The sequence below is a fragment of the Mustela erminea genome, chromosome 4 (genome assembly GCF_009829155.1).
Source record: "Mustela erminea isolate mMusErm1 chromosome 4, mMusErm1.Pri, whole genome shotgun sequence".
Classification (NCBI taxonomy): domain Eukaryota; kingdom Metazoa; phylum Chordata; class Mammalia; order Carnivora; family Mustelidae; genus Mustela; species Mustela erminea.
The window spans coordinates 133,952,128-133,978,936 of NC_045617.1; the positions used below are offsets into that span (position 1 = coordinate 133,952,128).

The 26,809-nt window shown below is 38.0% G+C and overlaps 1 protein-coding gene across 1 annotated transcript in view; it reads right to left on the minus strand.

Annotated features, from left to right (window-relative positions):
- OFCC1 (orofacial cleft 1 candidate 1) overlaps positions 1–26,809 on the minus strand; it is a gene marked incomplete at its 5' end in the record, with an annotated part of 303,058 nt that overhangs the window by 226,020 nt on the left and 50,229 nt on the right. Inside the window, one exon of the mRNA XM_032341375.1 lies at positions 1,879–1,955. Coding sequence (XP_032197266.1) covers positions 1,879–1,955 — 77 coding nt within the window. The remainder of the gene's footprint in view (positions 1–1,878; positions 1,956–26,809) is intronic.

Sequence of the window (26,809 nt, forward strand, 5' to 3'; positions counted from 1 at the left end):
TACTGTATCTATTGTCTTTAATGGCCCTATTATACAGTTATGAAGGTAAACAGATTTCATTAGTAAACATCAAACATGTTATGTTAACCGGAGTGAAATGGTTTCCTCAGTTTCTTTCTTTGTTCTCTTGGCAAGCATAGCATGGCACTCATGAAATATCTTAAAAACTTAATCTAAATAATTAGATGCTGAATTCATGATTATAATCCTAAAGGGGGAAAAAAAAAAGATCCTTAGTCGCAATCCCAGTTCTTTATAATTAAAGGTATTCTAAAAATACCTTCCTTAGTTAAACAGGAACATGCACATCAAAAGTTTAATACACAGTTTTAACATGATATCAGGTACCTTGATTTAAGTCTACAGATTTGTGTCCCCTTGGAGCAGTCACACCCTGGTCCAGGAGCCAGACCAGACATGAGCTCATTTTGAATTAGGTCCTGTGGCATATTATTACTCTTTTTTTTTTTTTTTTAACCTCATGTACAGCTCTTATTAATTTTGTGATTATATAAATATATGTTTACATTTGCACATTATATAATATCTGATTATATAAAAAGCCCCCCAAAAAGTCGTCCATTAGTCCACCACTCAGAGATAAACCCTGATAAAATACTGAGGTCTATTCATCATAGCTAGGTAACTAAACACACCTTTTTTTTTTCTTTACAAAATAAGGCCAAAGATGTAAATAGTATTTTGTCACCCATATTTACCACTTTGTACATTAAAGGCATTTTCTATGAGATCAAGGTTTTTTCCTACAACATAATCTTATTGTTGGATACTTAGGATAGTTCCAATTTTCACTATTTTCATCCATAATTAAGTCTCTTGCATATAACATCTTGTTTACCTCCCTGGCCATTCTCCTGGTTTATAGAAGATCCAGACCTAGAAGTGCAGAGATCGCGGCTACCGCCCTGAGTGTTGACTGACACCTCCTGTCCCCGCGGCCTGTTCTTGGGGGCGCTGAAGACCCTTCACAGAGAGATAGGTCCCACTCCTATTGATACCTTATTTTCCCTGCTATTTGGATCATAAATTAAGCAAAATGACAATGAATAAACAACATTGATGTCTACAACAGGATTTCTCAACCTCTGCCCTATTGACATTTTGAACCACATAACCCTTTGTTTTGGAGGCTAGCCCACATTGTAGAATGTTCGGCAAGATCCCTGGCCCCTGCACACTAGATGCCATTAAGAGACCCTCTCCTAGTCCCAGTAGTGACAACAGAAAATGTCTCCAGACATTGCCAAACGTCCCCTGCAGGCAAAATTGATCCCTGTTGAACATCACTGATATGTAGCGTGAACAGTTATTGCTGACTGCTTAGCGTGTTCAAGACACTCTTTTAAATAAGTTGTATCTATTATTTTGTTTAACCCTGACTATAGTCCAACAAGGTATTCTTATTTCTGCTACACTGATGAACCGATGCTGGAAAATGTTATCTGAGGTTGCATAGCCCTAAGAGGTAAAGCCCAAGATTCAAAGTGGGAACATCTAACTTGAAGCCCCCTCTGAACCTACACCCACTACTTCTGTCTCTCCTCTCCTGGCATGGAGAAGCAGCAAGTGGCATCCCCAGATCTTGGAAGTGCCTACACTGGCTCAAGGAGGTAGTGGTAAACAAGACATGGCTCCCAGCTCTACACCATCACCAGAATGCCCCATTGCCAACAACTAAATATGAATGATAGGGCACAGATAAATTTCAGGAGGAAAGGAGGTTACAGTTTCCACAAGCCTGATCCTCAAGGTCAATCAAACTGGGGTGCCTGTTACCTACAATTGATCCACATTTAATCTAGAGTGAAGCATACAAAAGAAAAGAAAACACATTGAATCCACCAGGAAGGAACACACTTCTTGCAGGTTTTGTCGGTCTTTAAATGGGACATAGGGATGTACTGATGGAGGCCTTCCCCTTCAAATTTCAAATCCTGTATCAAAAGAAAACAGAAATAAAATAAAATTGATTAAAAATTCACTTGAAACACTCCATGCAAAAGTGGGTTTTTCTAAGACCTGGATATGCTTGCCCTAAAGGTTAAGGTTCCAGAAGACAAATAAAAACATGGAGGTTATACCTTTAACAGCCCCCTTTTGTGGAATATGACTTTTCCTCACTCTGCTTAGTTACTTTTGGCCAGGAAGGTGGAGAGAATAACAAAGAACATCAAAAAAGGAGGAGGAGAGAGAACTCAAGATGAAATCTTCAATCCTTTATAAGCAGTACTTCTGCCTTATGCTATGGGTCACACAGATCAACCCTGGTAGAGTGTAAGAGGGAACTACAAAATGTGCTAATAGGAGGCCAGGACCCTGACTCCACAGTAATCATGAAGGCCAGACAAGCAAATGTTGGCAGTTCCTTAATAAGTCTCAAGGTTGGAATGATTTTCCATGGCTCCCAGCTCTGTCCTCTGGACACCTGGGTCTACTTCATAGATCTTCTTTGCTAGCCCATGTTGGCAATAAAGTCATTTCCTCAGCTGGTTTCCAGCCAGTAGATTTGGGAGTCCAAGGTCTCCCTTATTTTGGTTTCTCTCTGTCTCTTTTAGTTCAAGCAGTTGGCTTTTCTGCTTATCTAATTCCATTTACAACTCTGTGAATCTTCTGTGAATCTTAGAAGAGTTCACTTCATAAGACAAAAACCAAATCCAGAAATCTCTTGAAGAGAAGGCCTTCCCTACCACAGGCTTCCACTGAAAGGATGCCATGTTATGTATTGTGCTTGGTTTTGATAAATAAGTTTCTTGATACAGCTCTGCCAAAAGAAGCTCTAAAATACATATGTGAGATCTAATAAAACATCAGATTCGACTAAATAAATATTCTTAAGTTTAATGGCATATTAATTAGCAGTGAGATTTCATAATGACAATGCTCGTCTATGTTTACTGACCACTGATACCCTACTGGGCACTGTACTTCATTCAGTTTCTTATTCTGTAGATATCTATTATGGTTTCATTTTATGCCAGACACAGTGCTAGAAGCCAGGAATACAGTGGTATATAAAGATCTATATTATATCTGAAATTATAAATTCATCTTTCTAGTGGACGTAATAAATAAAATTAACTAGAAAAATAAACAAAACAATGACAAGGATGGTAGGAACAATCCAAAGAACAGTCTGGAGAAGACTTTTAAGGGACAAGGTTGTGGGAGAAAGGTTAGAAAAGAATGACTTTTTTAAAATGAGACCTGAGTTGAAGAATAGTTTATCCATGCAAAAAGCAAAAGAAATTAGTGCTCCGGGCAGAAAGAACAGCATGTACAAAAGTCCTGAGGTAGGACATAGTTTTATATATTTTAAAAAGAAAATCAGTGTGGCCTAAGTACAGCCCCGAAGGAGAAAATAGGAAAACTGGGCTAGAAACATAAATAGGTTCTTGCTGGACTTGCAGGTGATGTTGATGTTAACTGACCTACATATTATGTGCAACTGGGAAGCCAGTAAAAGTTTTAAGTAAATGAGTAGTAATTATCTGTCCTATGTATCACCAGTGATGAAAACTTAAAAATATTAAATGCATGTTTATTTATTCTTCTTTCCTATAAATTATGTTTCTCAACAAAACTCAGCTACTATAGCTCCAGATAATTGGAGAGGGGAAATGTCTTCCCAATATGGAGGACACTAAAAAGGAATCACAACTGGGAAGCCTAGGTGGCACAGTCAGGTGAGACTCTGCCTCTTGATTTCAGCTCAGGTCATCATCTCAGGGTCATGAGATCGAGTCCCCCAGTCAGGCTCTGTGCTCAGTGCAGAGTCTGCTAAAGACTCTCCCTCTCTCTCTGCACCCCCCAAATAAATAAATAAATCTAAAAAAAAAAATCACAACTAAAATGCATAAGGCAGAGGGAAACCTTTCCACTTTTGCTCCTAGTGGATTATGAACCGGAGAAGGAGGTAAAAATAAGGGAACCAAGCAGCTAAATGTGCATGAGGAGTGGCTTTTTCTCACCCCAACCCTTCCTCTCCAAGGCAGAAATCCTTCGGAATTACAGAAGAAGTGTGAGACAGTTTGAGGAGAAATCAAAGAATAGAAAGGTCATGCCAGGCTTTCAATTCAAATTCTGAGAAGAGACACATCCCATGGTACCCCATCTACCAACACGTGGGTGTGACATTAGTTAACCGCATTAGAGCAAAATGGAGCTTTGTTGTGGTTAATCTGGTGATTAACCAAGGACCACGCTTAGGATCTATATTGGTGAGGGTCCCAGCAGAAACACATGCATTCTCAAAATTAGATGACTGGAGGAGGAAGATTTATTTATAAATGTATCATTGCAAAGCTGTGGATTTAGGGTCAGGCTTTTTCCACTGTTAGGCTTGGAGGGTTGAGGAGGCGGAGTAGTCACCAGACCCTGGAAGGAGAGTCATATAAAGTCATCTGTCTTGATTAGAACAATGACCCTGGGAGGAGGGATTGAGGCAGCTCAATGCAGGGAGGGCAGAACTATCACATGACCTCTCTTCTCTCCTTCCTAACCCTTAACAACATTCCCTATTAATGGGAAGCAACCAGAAGCCACAGGGAACAGTAACCCTATGGATGTGCCCTCACAGTTTAGTCTTGTACGACAGAAAACACTATAGATTTAGCCTGTCAACCTTACCGAGGAGCTAATGGTGTACCTAGAATAAGCTGTAGGGTGAACCACTTCACTAAACTAGGAAGTTTTGCCGATGAATTGAGTGAGGAAGATGAGGGGAAATAAAAAACCAAAAATGAATTTCAAATTTCTGGCCTAAGTCAATGTTCTCTAGTGCCATTTACTGGGATAGGAGATATGGGATAGATAATGCAAACAACAGTTATTGTTATTGGTTTTATTTTATTTTATTTTATTTTATTTATTTATTTGAGAGACTGAGAGAGAGCATGAGCAGGAGGAGGGACAGAGGAAGAAACAGACTCCCTGTGGACCAATGTGGATCCCTGGACTCTGGGATCGTGACCTGAGCCAAAGGCAGATGCTTAACCAACATAGCCACCCAGGTGCCTGCAAACAAGGTTTTGAGGAAAAAAATATCAGCTTCCAGGTTGGACATGTTAAATCTGCAGTGTTTTTGTGATACCCACATGGCAATGATAAGCAGGAGTGAGATAGGGAGTCTGACAGTAAGAGGAGAAATCAGAGCTTCTGGTTGTCCCCAGCAAGATCATAGAATTTAGGTGATGGGAATGAGAGAAGCCACCTTGAGACACTTCTAAGCACCTCTGGAGTCTATCATTTGATTCTTACAACAGCCCTAGGATGGCTATGCTCTGAGCGACAGACTGATTCTGCAGATGGGTAAACTTCAGGTTCTTGCCCAAGGTTGTAGCACATGGTGGAGTCTGGAGCCAGCTCTCTGGGGTTCCAGAGCTCAGTTCTTAATCCATGGAATTGGCCTTTCTAGTAGTCGCCTTGCTGTTTTAGAAGCTACATGCATAGGGTGACCGTTTTCTTCACTCACTTGACCCCATATAGTTTCTGTTATTAGCCCTTCACCCACATCCTTGTAAAAACAATTAAGATTAGGATCAATGGCTGTATATAATCCTTTGGAATGAATAAAAAGGGCCAAACAGTAAAACTTTATTAAAACAGGAAATTTTCCTTTGTACCAACCATTTTCCAAAAGAGATCAAACAGAGCCAGCATGGTTTGCAAAGAGAATGAATGCCCTCATCGAGCTAACTATTTTCAAATCCTCTCAAGTACGTGAGAAACATCGATTATTTATTAACAGTGAACTAATTAAAATTTATCACCTCATTAAGGAAGATTTTATCACAAACTTTATGATGTAACAATTATTTCATGCAGCTTTGGTTGTATTTCTTCTTCCATATAAAATAACTCTTTTTTGTATAGAGCTTATTCCAAAATATTTTGCAACACAGACTTTCTACCATATCCTCTTCATCTGAACAAGTGATGGTTTGTTATAATTGGGGATTACCCAGAGAACAGTTTGGCAAAAATTATCAGTAAATATTGTTGCTAAACCAGAAATTAAGATAGCTATGTTCTGCATATTCATCCAACATCTAACTAGATATCACTAAAAATTTAAATATTGACTTCCCAAAAATATGTCTTTATATTTTCCTGGTCTGAACTATCTTTTCTAACAAAAGTATGAAAAAATGACAAGGACGACAAGATTGTTCTAGATGCTTCTATATTCAAAAAAAAAAACCAACATAAGATAATGACTCTAAAAGTTGCTAGTTTTTTCATAAATATACAAAGACCCTCAAAAATTATTTCTATTTCCTTGTCTCTCTTTTTTTTTTTTTTACAAGTAATGTTAAGTCACCAAAGAACCAGTTGATGTCTATTTTTCATTTTATCTAACAGTGAATTCTTTACTTGCATGTTATTATTCAGACTCTTTTTGCCTGTGATAATGGCTGGCACAGGGAAAAAGAAAGAAATGAAGGACATAATTCAATTTTAGCTAATATTTGTTGAGTACCTGTAATATACTAGGCACTGAACTATGGGGATTTTATATAACAGCCTCTGAGTCCTCACATTAACTCTTTCAGATAAACACTATTATTATGCTTGCTTTTGAAGTGAGGAAACTGAGTAAAGCAAGGTTAGATCAAGCCTGGAGTGTTGGTCTCTAGAACACATGTTCCTAATCCTTATATTATGGAGTTCTGAGTTTGATTTTTTTGTTGTTGTTTTTAAATATTTATTTATTTATTTAAGAGAGAGCAAGAGAGCACAAAAGGGAGAGTCAGGCCGAGGGAGAGGGAGAAGCAGGCTCCCTACTAAGCAGGGAGCCCAATATGGGACTCAATCCTTGGACTCTGGGATAATGACCTAAGCTGAAGACAGACACTTAATCGACTGAGCCACCCAGGAATCCATGAGTTTAATATTGTTTAACCATATATTAAGTGATTTGAACCAACTCTCTTTATTCAAAAGCAATGCTTGTTAGGCAAACACACCATATGAGAAAGTATTGCCACACTACAATTACATATTTAGAAATAACAAAAACCTAAATTTATATGGAAAACCATCTCTATACTGGAATTCCATATATCAAATTTATAAAACAGTAGTATTAAAACTGCCTTTGAACTCAATGTCAGTCCTTCAATTTTTTTTTTCTAAAAACTTAAAATTTGATGAGCCATGCCAAGCAATGAATGCAATATATATAAAGTGAAATCTTGCATGGAAATGCATGATCTACACATCTATGTAGAAATGCCATCCCTGGTGTTTTAACTATTTTAATTTTCTCTCAGTTTTCAAAAAAATTCACATTTAAGTACATAGGTATAAGCAACTTTAAGATATGTCAATCTTAAATATATATAAATATCACTAAATGTATACATAGGATCTGTATATATGATATAATGAATACTTCTATGATGATTGAAAATGCAAATATGTCATAAAAATAAAAATGCTAAGTCAAATCATAGGTGAGGGTGGAATTATCCTTTGAAGGGCACAACCTTATTAAAATAATTCACTTTAAATAGAGCCATTTGTAAAATTACTTAGACTGAACGATTAACCCAATAGGCATCAAGCTAAAAAATAATAGGCAAAAATGCCTTGGAAAACTTAAATAGTTTAAATTTATGGATGAAACCCCAAAAAATGTCTAGGCACTTTAAACTCTGGATTAATGTTTTTTTAAATATCAGAGTGAGAAGTGAGGATACACCATGGTTAAAACAAAACAAAACAAAACAAAACAAAAGAAAACAACAACAACAACAACAACAAAAAAGCAAAACAAAACAAAAAAACTTCCAAAAGTATTTCTTCAAATATATGCCAAAAAACAATGAAAGTTGTTTTTCCATTCTACACCATCTTTTATATGAATCTCAGGGGAGCCAGATCCCAGATCCATATAAGAATGGGTTTTCGAGGGGTGCATGGATGGCTTTTCTGATGGGCTGAGTAATATTCCATAGTATCAATGAACCACATCTTCTTTATCCATTCATCTGTTGAAGGACATCTCTGTTCCTTCCATAGTTTGGTTGTTGTGGACATTGCTGCTATGAACATTAGGGTGCATGTGTCCTTTTCTTTCACTAAGTCTGTATCTTTGGAGTAAATAGTGCAAGTACGGGGTCACAGGGTAGCTCTATTTTTAACATCTCGAGAAACCTCCATACTGTTTTCCAGAGTGGCTATATCAACTTGCATTCCAACCAACATTGTAAGAAGGTCCCCCTTTCTCCACAACCTTAACAACACTTATTGTTTCCTGTCTTGTTAATTTTTGCCATTCTAACGGGTGTAAGTTGATATCTTCTTTGTGGTTTTGATTTGTATTTCCCTGATGGCTAGTGGCACTGAACATTTTTTCATATGTCTTTTAGCCAGTTGCATGTCTTCTTTGGAGAAGTGTCTGTTCATGTCTTCTGTCCATGTCTTGACCAGATTATTTGGTTTTTTGGATAAGTTTGAGAAGTTCTTTATACATCTTGGATACCAACCCTTTATCCGTAATGTCATTTACAGATATCGTCTCCCATTCTGTGGGTTGCTTCCTAGCTTTGTTGACTGTTCCCTTTGCTGTGCAAAAGGTTTTTATCTTGGTGAAGTCCCAAAAGTTCATTTTTACTCTTTTTCCCCTTGTCTTTATAAACATGTGTTGAAAGAGGTCCCTGTGGTCAAAGTTGGAGAGGTTACTGTCTGTGTTCTCCTCTAGGATTTTGATGGATTCCTGTCTCACATTTAGGTCTTTCATGAACTTTGAGTTTATCTTTTTAATAACTGCTTTACTGAGTCATGAAGTAAAGAAATGTTTCTTACATTAAATATAAAATCATGCCTTTAAATGAAAATAAAATAATAAAATGAAAAAAATCATATCTTTTGCCTTTCAAATAAAGTGTCTACCAAGACCTAATACCATGAAAACTCTTTCTTCATGTACCGTTTTTATTTTTATTTTTTTGAGAGAGAAATAGAGAGCACAAGCAGGGAAGAGAGGTAGGGAGAGAAGAGAGAATCTTAAGCAGACTCTATGTCCAGCAGAGAGCCTGACACAGGGCTTGATCTCAGGACCCTGAGATCATGACCTGAGCAGAAACCAAGACTCAGATGCTTAGCCACCTGAGCCACCTTGTCTTTTTAGAAGAAGACTTCTAGGGTAACAAAATAATGGCAGTTGGACAGAGAAACTTCTACTTTATGGAATAATTACAGCTAATAAATTTACACAAAGTGGTAATATATAAATCCATAATTTTGCAATTCTTTTTTTTTTTAATTAATTTTTTATTTTTTATAAACATATATTTTTATCCCCAGGGGTACAGGTCTGTGAATCACCAGGTTTACACACTTCACAGCACTCACCAAAGCACATACCCTCCCCAATGTCCATAATCCCACCCCCTTCTCCCAAACCCCCTCCCCCCAGCAACCCTCAGTTTGTTTAGTGAGATTAAGAGTCACTTATGGTTTGTCTCCCTCCCAATCCCATCTTGTTTCATTGATTCTTCTCCTACCCACTTAAGCCCCCAAGTTGCATCACCACTTCCTCATATCAGGGAGATCATATGATAGTTGTCTTTCTCTGCTTGACTTATTTTGCTAAGCACGATACGCTCTAGTTCCATCCATGTTGTCGCAAATGGCAAGATTTCATTTCTTTTGATGGCTGCATAGTATTCCATTGTGTATATATACCACATCTTCTTGATCCATTCATCTGTTGATGGACATCTAGGTTCCTTCCATAGTTTGGCTATTGTGGACATTGCTGCTATAAACATTCGGGTGCACGTGCCCCTTCGGATCACTACGTTTGTTATCTTTAGGGTAAATACCCAGTAGTGCAATTGCTGGGTCGTATGCCAGTTCTATTTTCAACATTTTGAGGAACCTCCATGCTGTTTTCCAGAGTGGCTGCACCAGCTTGCATTCCCACCAACAGTGTAGGAGGGTTCCCCTTTCTCCGCATCCTCGCCAGCATCTGTCATTTCCTGACTTGATGATTTTAGCCATTCTGACTGGTGTGAGGTGGTATCTCATTGTGGTTTTGATTTGTATTTCCCTGATGCCGAGTGATATGGAGCACTTTTTCATGTGTCTGTTGGCCATCTGGATGTCTTCTTTGCAGAAATGTCTGTTCATGTCCTCTGCCCATTTCTTGATTGGATTATTTGTTCTTTGGGTGTTGAGTTTGCTAAGTTCTTTCTAGATTCTGGACACTAGTCCTTTATCTGATATGTCGTTTGCAAATATCTTCTCCCATTCTGTCAGTTGTCTTTTGATTTTGTTAACTGTTTCCTTTGCTGTGCAAAAGCTTTTGATCTTGATGAAATCCCAATAGTTCATTTTTGCCCTTGCTTCCCTTGCCTTTTGCGTTGTTCCTAGGAAGATGTTGCTGCGGCAGAGGTCAAAGAGGTTGCTGCCTGTGTTCTCCTCAAGGATTTTGATGGATTCCTTTCGCACATTGAGGTCCTTCATCCATTTTGAGTCTATTTTTGTGTGTGGTGTAAGGAAATGGTCCAATTTCATTTTTCTGCATGTGGCTGTCCAATTTTCCCAGCACCATTTATTGAAGAGGCTGTCTTTTTGCCATTGGACATTCTTTCCTGCTTTGTCGAAGATTAGTTGACCATAGAGTTGAGGGTCTATTTCTGGGCTCTCTATTCTGTTCCATTGATCTATGTGTCTGTTTTTGTGCCAGTACCATGCTGTCTTGATGACGACAGCTTTGTAATAGAGCTTGAAGTCCAGAATTGTGATGCCACCAAGGTTGGCTTTCTTTTTCAATATCCCTTTGGCTATTCGAGGTCTTTTCTGGTTCCATATAAATTTTAGCATTATTTGTTCCATTTCTTTGAAAAAGATGGATGGTACTTTGATAGGAATTGCATTAAATGTGTAGATTGCTTTAGGTAGCATAGACATTTTCACAATATTTATTCTTCCAATCCAGGAGCATGGAACATTTTTCCATTTCTTTGTGTCTTCCTCAATTTCTTTCATGAGTACTTTATAGTTTTCTGAGTATAGATTCTGTGTCTCTTTGGTTAGGTTTATTCCTAGGTATCTTATGGTTTTGGGTGCAATTGTAAATGGGATTGACTCCTTAATTTCTCTTTCTTCTGTCTTGCTGTTGGTGTAGAGAAATGCAACTGATTTCTGTGCATTGATTTTATATCCTGACACTTTACTGAATTCCTGTATAAGTTCTAGCAGTTTTGGAGTGGAGTCTTTTGGGTTTTCCACATATAGTATCATATCATCTGCGAAGAGTGATAATTTGACTTCTTCTTTGCCGATTTGGATGCCTTTAATTTCCTTTTGTTGTCTGATTGCTGAGGCTAGGACCTCTAGTACTATGTTGAATAGCAGTGGTGATAATGGACATCCCTGCCGTGTTCCTGACCTTAGCGGAAAAGCTTTCAGTTTTTCTCCATTGAGAATGATATTTGCGGTGGGTTTTTCATAGATGGCTTTGACGATATTGAGGTATGTGCCCTTTATCCCTACACTTTGAAGAGTTTTGATCAGGAAGGGATGCTGTACTTTGTCAAATGCTTTTTCAGCATCTATTGAGAGTATCATATGGTTCTTGTTCTTTCTTTTATTGATGTGTTGTATCACATTGACTGATTTGCGGATGTTGAACCAACCTTGTAGCCCTGGAATAAATCCCACTTGGTCGTGGTGAATAATCTTTTTAATGTACTGTTGAATCCTATTGGCTAGTATTTTGTTGAGTATTTTCGCATCTGTGTTCATCAAGGATATCGGTCTATAGCTCTCTTTTTTGGTGGGATCCTTGTCTGGTTTTGAGATCAAGGTGATGCTGGCCTCATAAAATGAGTTTGGAAGTTTTCCTTCCATTTCTATTTTTTGGAACAGTTTCAGGAGAATAGGAATTAGTTCTTCTTTAAATGTTTGGTAGAATTCCCCCGGGAAGCCGTCTGGCCCTGGGCTTTTGTTTGTTTGGAGATTTTTAATGACTGTTTCAATCTCCTTACTGGTTATGGGTCTGTTCAGGCTTTCTATTTCTTCCTGGTTCAGTTGTGGTAGTTTATATGTTTCTAGGAATGCATCCATTTCTTCCAGATTGTCAAATTTATTGGCGTAGAGTTGCTCATAGTATGTTCTTATAATAGTTTGTATTTCTTTGGTGTTAGTTGTGATCTCTCCTCTTTCATTCATGATTTTATTTATTTGGGTCCTTTCTCTTTTCTTTTTGATAAGTCGGGCCAGGGGTTTATCAATTTTATTAATTCTTTCAAAGAACCAGCTCCTAGTTTCGTTGATTTGTTCTATTGTTTTTTTGGTTTCTATTTCATTGATTTCTGCTCTGATCTTTATGATTTCTCTTCTCCTGCTGGGCTTAGGGTTTCTTTCTTGTTCTTTCTCCAGCTCCTTTAGGTGTAGGGTTAGGTTGTGTACCTGAGACCTTTCTTGTTTCTTGAGAAAGGCTTGTACCGCTATATATTTTCCTCTCAGGACTGCCTTTGTTGTGTCCCACAGATTTTGAACCGTTGTATTTTCATTATCATTTGTTTCCATGATTTTTATTCAATTCTTCTTTAATTTCCCGGTTGACCCATTCATTCTTTAGAAGGATGCTGTTTAGTCTCCATGTATTTGGGTTCTTTCCAAACTTCCTTTTGTGGTTGAGTTCTAGCTTTAGAGCATTGTGGTCTGAAAATATGCAGGGAATGATCCCAATCTTTTGATACCGGTTGAGTCCTGATTTAGGACCGAGGATGTGATCTATTCTGGAGAATGTTCCATGTGCACTAGAGAAGAATGTGTACTCTGTTGCTTTGGGATGAAATATTCTGAATATATCTGTGATGTCCATCTGGTCCAGTGTGTCGTTTAAGGCCTTTATTTCCTTGCTGATCTTTTGCTTGGATGATCTGTCCATTTCAGTGAGGGGAGTGTTAAAGTCCCCTACTATTATTGTATTATTGTTGATGTGTTTCTTTGATTTTGTTATTAATTGGTTTATATAGTTGGCTGCTCCCACGTTGGGGGCATAGATATTTAAAATTGTTAAATCTTCTTGTTGGACAGACCCTTTGAGTATGATATAGTGTCCTTCCTCATCTCTTATTATAGTCTTTGGCTTAAAATCTAATTGATCTGATATAAGGATTGCCACTCCTGCTTTCTTCTGATGTCCATTAGCATGGTAAATTCTTTTCCACCCCCTCACTTTAAATCTGGAGGTGTCTTCAGGCTTAAAATGAGTTTCTTGGAGGCAACATATAGATGGGTTTTGTTTTTTTATCCATTCTGATACCCTGTGTCTTTTGACAGGGGCATTTAGCCCATTAACATTCTGGGTAACTATTGAGAGATATGAATTTAGTGCCATTGTATTGCCTGTAAGGTGACTGTTACTGTATATGGTCTCTGTTCCTTTCTGATCTACCACTTGTAGGCCCTCTCTTTGCTTAGAGGACCCCTTTCAATATTTCCTGTAGAGCTGGTTTGGTGTTTGCAAATTCTTTCAGTTGTTGTTTGTCCTGGAAGCTTTTAATCTCTCCTTCTATTTTCAATGATAGCCTAGCTGGATATAGTATTCTTGGCTGCATGTTTTTCTCGTTTAGTGCTCTGAAAATATCATGCCAGCTCTTTCTGGCCTGCCAGGTCTCTGTGGATAAGTCAGCTGCCAATCTAATATTTTTACCATTGTATGTTACAGACTTCTTTTCCCGGGCTGCTTTCAGGATTTTCTCTTTGTCACTGAGACTTGTAAATTTTACTATTAGGTGACGGGGTGTGGGCCTATTCTTATTGATTTTGAGGGGCGTTCTCTGAACCTCCTGAATTTTGATGCTCGTTCCCTTTGCCATATTGGGGAAATTCTCCCCAATAATTCTCTCCAGTATACCTTCTGCTCCCCTCTCTCTTTCTTCTTCTTCTGGAATCCCAATTATTCTAATGTTGTTTCGTCTTATGGTGTCACTTATCTCTCGAATTCTCCCCTCGTGGTCCAGTAGCTGTTTGTCCCTCTTTTGCTCAGCTTCTTTATTCTCTGTCATTTGGTCTTCTATATCACTAATTCTTTCTTCTGCCTCATTTATCCTAGCAGTGAGAGCCTCCATTTTTGCTTGCACCTCATTAATAGCTTTTTTGATTTCAACTTGGTTAGATTTTAGTTCTTTTATTTCTCCAGAAAGGGCTTTTATATCTCTCGAGAGGGTTTCTCTAATATCTTCCATGTCTTTTTTGAGCCCGGCTAGAACCTTGAGAATTGTCATTCTGAACTCTAGATCTGACATATTACCAATGTCTGTATTGATTAGGTCCCTAGCCTTCGGTACTGCCTCTTGTTCTTTTTTTTGTGTTGAATTTTTCCGTCTTGTCATTTTGTCCAGATAAGAGTATATGAAGGGGAAAGTAAAATACTAAAAGGGTGGCAACAACCCTAGGAAAATATGCTTTAACCAAATTAGAAGAGATCCAAAATCGTGAGGGGGGAGAAAGGGGATAAAAAGAGGTTCAAAAAGGAAGAAAGAAAAAAAAAGAAAAAAGAAAAAGAAAAAAAAAAGAAAAGAAAAGAATTTAAAAAAAAAGAAAACACATAAGAAAAATGTAAAAAAGAAAAAATATATATATTAGATAAACTAGTAAAAAGTCGTTAAAAAAGAAAAAGGTAACAGTTAAAAAAAAAAAAAATTTACCCGAAGGCGAGAGGAAAAAAAAAAACAAAAAATGAAAAAGAAAAAAAATTAAATTAACTGCAAGACTAAAAAAAAATCACAGGGAAAAAGCCATGAGTTCCGTGCTTGGCTTTCTCCTCCTCTGGAATTCTGCTGCTCTCCTTGGTATTGAAACCGCACTCCTTGGTAGGTGAACTTGGTCTCGGCTGGATTTCTTGTTGATCTTCTGGGGGAGGGGCCTGGTGTAGTGATTCTCAAGTGTCTTTGCCCCAGGCGGAATTACACCGCCCTTACCAGGGGCCTGGGTGAGTAATCCGCTCGGGTTTGCTTTCAGGTGCTTTTGTTCCCTGAGCGCTTTCCGTAGAGTTCCGGAGGACGGGAATACAAATGGCGGCCTCCTGGTCTCCGGCCCGGAGGAGCCGAGAGCCCAGGGCCGCACTCCTCAGTGCGCCCTCAGAGAACAGTGCCCAGTTACTCCCGTCTGCCTGACCTCCGGCTGCGCTCCGAGCTCACCGAGCCTGCGACCGGTTCAAGGTAACACCGAGCTGTGAGCTTACTGTCGGCTCTGTCTCTGTAGCCGGCTTTCCCGTTTCAATACCTGCAAGGTCTGCGACACTCAGACACCCCTGATCCTTCTGTGACCCTGCGGGACCTGAGGCCACGCTGAACCCGCATGGGCTTCGCCCCGGTTTAGCCTCTGGAGCGATGTCCCTCAGCGGAACAGACTTTTAAAAGTCCTGATTTTGTGCGCGGTTGCTCCGCCGCTTGCCGGGAGCCGGCCCCTCCCCCCGGGGTCTATCTTCCCGTCGCTTTGGATTCACTTCTCCGCCGGTCCTACCTTTCAGAAAGTGGTTGTATTTCTGTTTCCAGAATTGCTGTTCTTCTTCTCTTCGATCTGCCGATGGATTTTCAGGTGTTTGCAATCTTTAGATAAGCTATCTAGCTGATCTCCGGCTAGCTGAAGCAGTCTCAGCCTGCTACTTCTCCGCCATCTTGACTCCTCCCCCCATAATTTTGCAATTCTTTATGAAATTATTATTTCAAGCAAGAATTACCAATTGATATGCTATAAAAACACTCAAAAGTGAGTGGTAGATAAGGAAGTGGATATTGTTTGCCACAAAGTAGTATCACACAGATTTTTGTTTGTTTCAAAGGGAAAATAATAGATGAGTCAAGCTATCCATAGACCAATGACTAATTTTAGCACATAAATGATACAATAACCAGATACTACTCATCTCTAGATGTGTCAAAATATGGACTTCCCAATATTGTTTCTAATGTCTTCCAACCAAAAATATTCATCTTGAATTCAGTCAGCAGCTTTAGATCAACTTCCATATTATTAGAAGTACAAGGAATAAGACAACAGGCTAACATCATCAGATGGAAGCAATGTCACACATCTGTCTACAGAATGTCTACAGTACATCTGAGCCAATCAACCTGTCAGGCCTGACTTACAAGACACAAGACAAGATGTACTGCATGGTCCTGATTAGTTCCTGGTTTGGACAAAAATAAAGTAAAGGGTATTTTGGGGATAGTTGTTGTATTTGAGTATACATTGGATATTAAATAAAATTAAGAAATTATTTTGAATTTGATTAACTATGCTGATAGCTTGGAATTGATCTCATTTTTTCATGGCATAAGGAAGTTACTTTGTTTGGGGGTTGCTGGCTCCACATGCCTCTTACAAAACGAACATAATTATTCATTATACGACTGACCCTTCTTCTAAGACATGTCAATGGAGATGTCCAATGGTTTCTTATTATAAAACTGCCATCAGATAATGGCCTTTAGTAAGGGACTGGCCACCAGAATGACCACCCTCAGTGGTCACTGCTAAAATTAGCCAGAACTGGACCCATGAGAGAAAGGTTACATATTTCTGACTTAACCTTTTAAAATATTAAACGATGAGTTTTAGGTCACCAGAGTGGAATATTGGGTCAAAGAGTCCCAAACAAATCACTCCATGATGATTACCCTAAAAATCAGTATCTTTACTTTTACCCTAATCCCTTAAAGGCTTAATTCCTCTTTTTCATATTTCTCTGAAGTTATACTCTGCTACAGTAGTTCTCTTTATTAAGTTGACCCAAGAGAGGAGTAATTTCACTAGAGAACCAATTAGTGCACTTGAGAATATTTTTTTAATGTGAATTTTAAGATAAAAGGATTAGACACCAAAGTTTCCTATACATGCGATGTATATTTGGTTTCCAATTGACATTTCTTCATAGAAGTTATTTTCTTGTGAGAGAGGTGGAAAATTGAGCAGATGTAAATTCATTGTTATAGTGGTCAAAGCAATATTTTGAAAGCTTTTCATTACCTGAGCAAAGTTGTCTCTGTGAAGCTTTATTGGGCAGTAAAATAGAGTGAATAAAAAGAGCTAGGGCACCTAGTGGCTCAGTGGGTTAAACCTCTGCCTTCGGCTCAGGTCATGATCTCAAGATCCTGAGATTGAGCCCCTTGTCGGGCTCTCTGCTCAGCAGGGAACCTGCTTCCCCCTCTCTCTCTGCCTGCCTCTCTGCCTACTTGTAATCTCTCTCTCTCTTTCTGCCAAATAAATAAAACCTTTTAAAAAATAGCTAATAATTTATGATTGATAATCATAGCTAATAATTTTTTCCTAAACCAAAAAAATTTTTAAAAAAATAAAAACTTTAATATTTCAGGTTCTTTTTGGAAAATTTCTATGAACCTGTAAGACATCTTTTACACTATATATATATATATATATTTTTAATTTGGAAATGGTTTTAAAATGTGATTTATTCACTGCCGTGTGAAAATATTTTTCTTTTTTTTCAACAACATTTTAAAACAAGTTTATTGTGATGTAAGTGGTATTTAAAAGCCAGCACATTTCATGAGTACAATTGGATGAGTATGGAAACTATCACTATAATCAGAATGACAGACACAGCCATCATTTCCAAAAGTTTCCCTGCATCTTTTTTAATGTGTTGTAAAAATGTTTAGTACGAGATGCACATTCTTGACAAATTTTAAGTAAACATTCAATCTTATTGACTGTACGTACTATGGTATATATCAGTTTTCTAGAACTAATTCCTTTTGTATAAATGAAATTTTATACCAACTTAACAACTCCTGTAAAAACATTGCAAAATGACCTAGGGGAAACTTCGAGAGGAGTGGGATTTCTTTCCTGTATGCTCTGCCGTCAACTTCATTTCCTCTGGCACACGAAGATAGCTGTGCTCTCTGCTCCTGGAATCTTGCTAATAATTTTACCCTTTATTGTAATAAATGCATTAAAAACTTGAGGTGTGCTATCAGTTATCTATTGCTTTGGGGTCTTTTCAAATTATTTGAGAGCAAAATTGAAAGCAAGAGAGAGAGAGACAGATAGACAGAGAAATAAGTGGGGAGGGGCAGAGGGAGAGACAGTCCTAAACAGACTCCAGGCTGTGTGTGGAAACCCATGCAGGACTTGATCTCAGCACCCTGAAACCATAACCCTAACCAAAACCAAGAGTCAGATGCTTAACCGACCAGGCGACCTAGGCACCCCAGTTCTCTCTTGCTTTGTAACAAAATCCTTAGCATCTGGAAAGGGCAAACTTTGATCATCCTGCTTTGTGAGGATCCAAAAGCTGGGATTGGCCTAGCAGGATGGTTCTGTCTCAGGGCCACTCACAGACTACAGTGAGTGAGTTGGCAGGGACTGAGTCAGCTCAGGCAGCTGTGAGGAAGCTCTCTTGACCTCACACATGTGCCTGTATGACTGCTTGCTCACACAGCAGCTGACTTCCCCTAAAGTAAGTGATCCAAGAGAGGACCCACACAGAAACCCCTGTCAGCAAAGACATGCATCGCTTCTCCAGTATTCATTAGAACTTGTACATGATTCCAACCAATACTTCAGGAGAGGTGATGCAGGGCCCAAATCTCAGGAGGTAAGGACCATTTCTTTAATACTTACTATTCAGGGTGCCTGCCCCAGGGAGAAGAGGTTACAAAACCCCCATGTCCTTTCCTACTAAGCACCTCATTCTAAAGCATCATTCCAAGGATAATCCATGATCTGCATAAATCTCCAAAATTTTGTGGAAATTGTGGGACTGTGACAAGAACTGGGATCCAGTAAAACTTGTCATAAAAGAACCACATCTTTAATGATTAAAATCATCTGTTTTTATTTGCATATACTTGGCACACCAGGTTACAGTAGTTTCAGGAGCTCGTAAATAGTGATACAAGAAGTTTCTCCGTTATGCTGTGCTCAGCACAAGTGTAGCTTCTATCTGTCACCACACAGTCCTATTCCTTCATATTCACAAAATCTCAAAGCTGATGACATAAATTCCAGCACACACTAATTACCTGGGCGTTGCAGAGTAACAGCAATAGGGGAAAAAATTACAAAAAAAAATCCTCTATAAAAAATTATATTTTCTGAAAGGAAGCTACTCAATACAAATGACAAAAAATAAAGTGTTTTGAGGAACTTTCTTTAATACTTATAAAGTTTTTCCTCTAGTATTAAATGTATGCAGGGGCTTTCCAAACATATGGATTATTTTTTTGGCATTATATCTGTTTCCCCTTTTATACTGATGTCATTCATCTTAAGGTTTCCTTAATATTTTATATTACTTTCATTAACAGTTACTTTAAAAAGGAGCTTGATATTCATAGGGAATGAGCAGGCTGACAGTCCAACTTGGGTGGCATGCCTGTTGAGGGTTTTTTGGTTCTTTTATGTTTTTAGGGTTTTTTTAATATTTATTTGCCCACTTGAGATAGAGAGAGAGGGAGAGAGAATCTTAAGCAGGCTCCACTCTCGAGCATTGAGCTGGTCTCAGGGCTCGAACCCAGGACCCTGAGATCACAGCCTGAGCCAAAACCAAGAGTGGGCTCCTCAACCAACTGAGCCACCCAGGCACCCCTCTGTGGAGGGTTTTGTCACAGAACAAGGAGAAGCTTCATTGAGAAGTTTCAAGTATGGAGAGCTTTTTAGTGGAGTAATAGAACTAAAACATGGAGCAAGGTGAACAGAGGAATAAAAACAGATTCCTCAAAATCATAGAGATAATTTATAAATTATTTTATAGAACCAGGTAAAATCTTAACAGGACCTTCTGGCATCTCTACCAAATAAACAAGAACCACTTTAAATAATGGTGAGAAATTTTACATGAACACACACACACACACACACACACACACACACACAATCACATATGTATGTTCTGGTCTTTCAATGTCTTCATTCCACATAAAATGACTTTTGCATTTTAGGAGCTTAACAAGCATGCTTTTTTTTAAGATTTTATTTATTTATTTAACACATCGAGAGAGAGAGAGAGAGAGAGAGAGAGCACAAGCAAGGAAAGCGGCAGGCAGAGGGAGAAGTAGGCTCCCTGTTGTGCAAGGAGCCTGATGCGGGGCTTGATCCCAGGACCCTGGAAGCACATCACCTGAGCTGAAGGCAGACACTTAACCAACTGAGCTACCCAGGGGCCCAATAAGTATTCTTTTTGAACATTAAGTTTACATATATTTCTAGGCTCCTGTTATTTACAGGATATAAGAAAAAGTCCTTATCTATAAGAAAATTATGATTGTTTGCAACAAAATACATTTGAATAATAATGCAATGTACTATAGGCTCAAAAACAGGTAAGATGGGAAATTCCTGATTAGTAAAGATACTGGATTAGTAATAGATGATTAGGTAGTTAGTATTTTTATTATTTTAATAGCACTTATTGGATCAGCTCTTTAATTATACACAACATTGTGACAACATTGTATAATATGAATTAGTATCTCCATCTTATTGAAGCTAATATCCTGAGAGTTTAATTGAGTTGTCTAAGACCACATATGCCTAAGATTTCGAGGCTATTTAAACCCGTTACTCTCTCACTCCGAAATCCAAGTCCGTCCACCATCACATGATATGTCCTTCAAAAGTAACTAACAAGGCAGGTAACACCTAGCCTGAGAAGTTATTTAACACTTTTGACCAAGGAAGTAAAATAATCAGTTATACCTTAAGCATTAATCCTAGAATGGATTAGAACGAAGGGAGAAGAGAAACCAGGAAAACAGCTAAGATTTTGTTAAAGTGCCATATGCTTGACACTTGTTACCTCATAGGCGGTGAACTACCTTAATAAGAAGCATTTTGTTAATTGCACAGCTGTTCATCAAGGGAAGGAATTTTTATATTTAAAAGAATGTATTTAAGCCACATTGTGATGTTTTCCTTTAATCACTTGGGGAGGGTGGACTGAAAAAAATTATTTATTTCTATTTTTGTTAAGATTTTTAGAAAAATAGTATCTTCTGAAGTAATTTCTCAGGCGATTCCAAATGGCACAAAACAAGTTCTAGAAGAGAATTCACACTCTTTCTTCCTCCACAGCCTGCCCCACCCTTTCTCATTCCTAACATTCCTGCTTCTGCATTTCCAATTCCCTTCATTCACAAGTCGGTCCTAAAAAGTTATATATTCATGCAAAAATTATGGCATTGCGAATCATTCCAAGTTTTTACAAGTACCTATGATCACTATACATGCTAAAAGAAGAAAATGACATTTTCAAAGAGAAGGGCTAAAAAGAAGGTAAGGAATAACCCTCCCCGCCCCCCCCCCCCACCCGCAGGGAGAGCTGGAAAATGATAGATTTTTTTTTTAAAGATTTTACTTATTTATTTGACAGAGAGAGATCACAGTAGACAGAGAGGCAGGCAGAGAGAGAGAGAGGGAAGCTTGAGCAGAGAGACCGATGCGGGACTCGATTCCAGGACCCTGAGATCATGACCCGAGCGGAAGGCAGCGGCTTAACCCACTGAGCCACCCAGGCACCCCGATTTTTGTTTTTAATTACAGACTGGAAATACACATCTTTCACCTTCCCAAAAAATGACAGGATGTGTATTAATATTCCTAGAATATGAGTATTTGCCGGGCACCCACAAGAGCCCTCATGCCCAGTAGGCTGAGGCTAGCCCTGCCCATCACAAGTCTGTGACACGTGATCCAAGCTGAGCCAACATGATTTCAGATTGGAGCCCAATGAGGAGGATTCAGGAATCTAGTACATGGCCTGTAAAGTCCAATCAGATGGAAGTACAGGGCATTTGAAACACTGAGAGAGAAAAAAACCTCCCATATGAATTTTAGCAAATTCATTATTTTATTTATTCATCCAGTTTATTTATTCATTCAATTAACAATGACGGTGTCTGTCCGTTGTTTGACAACAAGTGCTAAACAAGGTTGGCATATGACCTTGAGGCAAAATAAACATATTAAAACAGGACCTGGGGATAAAAATATATGTTTATAAAAAATAAAAAATTAATTTAAAAAAAAAAAACAGGCCCTGAGAATTATAAAATGTCTTTTATAACTATAAAAAATTATAAAATTATAAAAAACATAAAAATTAATTATAAAAATTATTAAACATTATAAGAATTGTCTTTTATGATTATAGATATTATAGATAATATATAATTATAATTTTTATAATTATAATTAGAACCATTACATGGCTCTAATATTCTGATTTCTCTCCTGACTTAACTTCAGTGAGGCAATTATTAGAGAAGGTATCCACCCAATAAGGAAATAAACTCAAATTCTGCACAACCATATGTCCCAATTCAACAGCTCCAGCCATATCTCAAATCTCCTTTCTTTTTTATTTCACCGTAGGTTCCATATATCTACTTTCAGCTTTCACCATTCATTTCATAATAAGAAAATATCTTGTAAAATTTGCTACACTTTTTGGATTCCAAAACAAATTTGACAAACTACCTTTAGTTTCCACTCCTTAATTAATATATCTCTCCAGGTCATTGAATGAGGTCTCCCTCCGGTTGGTGAAACTGCGGGTGCCCCCCATCCCATAAAGTGTTTGTAGAGTTTTCTGTTTTCTTGTCAATCCCCACATTTCTTTAAACTGTGCATACATGGGCATGTGTATTTAAATAATCTAAACTGAAGGCATTAAAACAAAATGAACATGCAAAACGCACTGCAGTGCTTTCCTTTGATTCTAGTTCTCTATGTGATAATCCCACTTGATCTAGAACCATAGAGTAATAATAACTGGAATGTCTATATTCGTTTTTTTTTTTCCCCAGGAATAGTTAATTCAATTTTATTCATCATCCATTGAGGACACTGAGTACATTAACATTTAAAACAATTATTCACATTCTCTCACCCCATGAATCTTGGTTTGTCAAACTGCCGGAAATGTCACTTGATAGAGATTTGGGCTGAGCAGATGTTCTACTATTCTGCTGTGTCTCAATATGAGTTTGTTTCATCACTTATTTTTCTCCAGCAACTGGCTGAGATCGGTTCTATTGCTACATAGTGTGGGCACCATACCTAGTCCAATTTGGTTCAAATTCCAGTTGGTTGTTGCTAGTTTTGTGACTTCAGACAAATTACTAAATATCTCTGAGTCTTTGTTTCCTCACCTGTAAACTGTGAGTAAGAATATTTATCCATCTTATAATATTAGCAATAAATCACTTAAGAACATAGAGTACTTAGAATAGGTCATAACACCTAATAAATAATAAACAACTATTTCTAATTTAATTATACATCATTACTATTTTATCAGCCATAACACTGGGTAATATTGAGTTCTCTGAAAACATATATTTACACATATAAAAACACTATGTATATGTATAAGCTATATATGCAGGCTTTTTTGTTTTTGTTACTTTGCTATTTATTTTCCTTGTTCTCATGTGGTAAGATGAGCAGAAAGCTATAAATTATCTAATCACAATGCCCACTGTCATATAATATCTATATATAATATCTATATAATATAAAATGTCATATAATATCAATAATCACTAATCACAATGCCCAGTGAACATGTCATCACACTGGTCCACTTCTGCTTTCTATGCTAGTTCTGACTAAGGAACAATTCTGTTCAGAGTTTGGCAGGGTCTTCAAATCGGAAAATAACAAAATATTGAGGGCACAGATCTTAATGAAGACTTTTGATGGAGCATTTGCCTGGCTCTATAAAATTTATGAAATTAATATTCACCAAGCAACAATTCTTTCCCGAGCTCACTGCCAAGGTCCCAGCCATTTATCCAGAGTAATTAGTATAGCTTCCTTCCCAAAGCTAATCTTTATCCCATGCCTATAATGGCCCAGGCACTCTACTAAGAGTTTATCTAAATTATCTCATTCATTATTTGATGTTCTAATATAAGCTTCACACCAAATTGTGAAGGGGATATTATTATTATTTCTATTTTACGGAACAAAACAAAAAAAATGAAGCAAAGAGAGGTCAACTTGCCCAAGGTCAAGTTGAATAGCTGGAATTTGAATCCATTCTGTTCCCCTCTCCCCCGAGCCCCCTGTGCCTGTAATCTCATCCACATGCCATGTCTCCAGTTTCCCATTCCATGTCATACAACCAAAGAGCTCCACCCAAGGGAAAGTCCGGTGAGTCCAGAATCTAGACCATAAAATAATAATAATAATAACAATAATAGTAATAAATAGCACAATAATAATAATTTACCATTATATAGCACTTTAAATTGTTCAAAAAACACTTTAGATACTGTGTCAAATTGGTCTTTTACAACATAATGAAATAAGAAGGACAAGTGTCACTCCTATTGTTCTGCAGATAAGAACGCTGAGCTATGAAGAGGTCAGACGACTTGCTTAAGATCACGTAAGTGGAACACAGTGTAGCAGGATTCCCAGGCAAGTATGTTATTATGTAACTTGATTTTTTTTCTCATGTTTTTATCATATCACAGAGAACCCATTTGGCTGGCTTCTAGCTTGAAAACAATAGGCTAAATGTCTTCAATCATTTTACCTGAAGATATTATGACTGATTCCTACATACTTTTTTATTTTCCTGATTAATCCACATTTTTCTTTAATCTAAAAATACTAGGGCAGCCTCCCAGAGATGAACCCTCCCCTCCCAGGAACCAAGCCCATGATTACTTCACTACCATGGCCTCAGGTAGAACACTGCAGATGGATAAAGATGGAGCAACAATATCACCCAAGAAAAGAGACCACATAAGAACTAAGGCACACAGTTCACCTGTATGTGTGTCTCACAAAAAAACAAAAACAAAAACAAAAACAAAAAACAAAAAACAAAACTCATTACAAAAATCACAAGGCCAATCACAAATGTGTTCTGATTACTCTGTTTCACAAATACATCAAATTGCAAAATTTAAAGAGCCATACAAATCAAGTCAGCTGCTACTGTGTTATTGCTGACATAGCCTTGACTTTTCTCTCTACTCTTATAATTCCCTTCACTTTCCTTACATACATTGCCTCCAGGTGTTGATCTGACCCGGACGGTCCAAACCCTTCTGGCAAGTTCTAAAATCAGCAAAACCTTCTCCTGCTGCCTGAACTACATTAATGATGTTCTTATGAGATTTCCTCCTGTCTATGCTCAACCCTCACCATATAACTGTTCTTAAAGAAAAAAGTCTCAAAACTATTTTACTCCAATACTTTCTTTATCCACTACCTCTTCTGCAAAGGGAACGGAAAACAAAGATGGAAAAATTATTATGTTCTATCATCTTCTGCCCCTCATCACTGCTCTTCTAAATGTTCTTCCCATCTTAAATGATTTCCTTCCAATCAAAGAAAAACATCTTTAATAAATAATGAATAAGCCAACCCTGAGGCTTCAGTATGTCATAACCGGTTTCTGGGTTAGTATGTCATAACCTGGGGTTGAATTAAAACCCTTTTCTTTCTACTTTTTTGAGCTTTTATGGTATACCAGAAAATTTACCAGATGCTGAGCTATTAAGTGGAAAAGGCAAAGTTCCCCTGTTAGAAGTGTATCATTTATAGGAATCTAATCTACAAGTAAACCAATAATGAGTTGCTAGGATGGAGATTTCACCAAAGCTCATTAGAACCACCTAGTTTCTTGTGAAAAGTCAGCAAGGTAAATATCTCAGAAAAAAAAAGGAACAACATGTCAGTGGCAAAGAAGTGTACTTCTGAAACTATAAAAGATTTGATCATTGCTAGAGTATGAAAGGCTAAGGACAGAAAAGTAGGAGGTCAAGCTGGAAAATTTGACAAGGATCTGAGAACAAAAGATGTTGAATACATTTCAATGTAATTTTGCGTTTTACCTTTCATTCTTTCAAAACTATTGAGTGTCTCTGATGTGCTAGGCATTCTAGATGAAAGGGAAACAATTGCTGGTTTCAAACGAGGGAAAATCTAATCAGCTTGTCATTTTAGAAAGACTCTCTGGCAGCAGTGTGGAGGGCTGATCACAACACAGAGACGGGTAAAGAAGGTATAGCCACAGGGAGGGTGAAGGTCTGTAGCTTTTGAGATGTGGCAACATGGAGGGAAAGGAGGAACAAGATTAGAGAAATGTACGGGAGGTGAATGAATAATACCAGAGGTTGATTCGATTAAAAAGGAGGAGGATGACTCCCAGATTCCTAGTTGGGAAAACCACATAAAGGATGGTTTAATTTTCAATAAGATAGAGAATTCAAGAAGAGGAGGTTTGAGATGGGAAGGGAAATAGAAGTGGGGCATTCAATGATCATTTTGGTTTTGGGTTTTGGTTTTTGAGAGAAGAGCGTATGTACACGTAAGAAGAGGGAGGGGCAGGGTGCCTGGGTGGCTCAGTGGGTGAAAGCCTCTGCCTTTGTTTCAGGTCATGATCTCGGGGTCCTGGGATCGAGCCCCATATCGGTCTATCTGCTCAGCAAGGAGCTTGCTTCCCCCTCTCTCTCTGCCTGCCTCTCTGCCCACTTTTGATCTCTTTGTCAAATAAATAAATAAAATCTTAAAAAAAAAAAAAAAGGAAGAGGGAGGAGCAAAGGGAGAGAAAGAGAGAGAGAGAGAGAGAATCTCAAGCAGACACTATTCTGAGCAAGAAGCCAGAGGCGGGACTTGATCTCATGACTTGAGATAATGACCCGAGGTGAAATCAAGAGTCAGTTGCTTCAGGGACTGAATCACCTAGGCACCCCTGGTGATTGGCCTTGAAGTTTAAAATACAGTTCTGGAAAGCAGGGTGGAGAAGTGGGTTGGAGATATAAATTGAGTC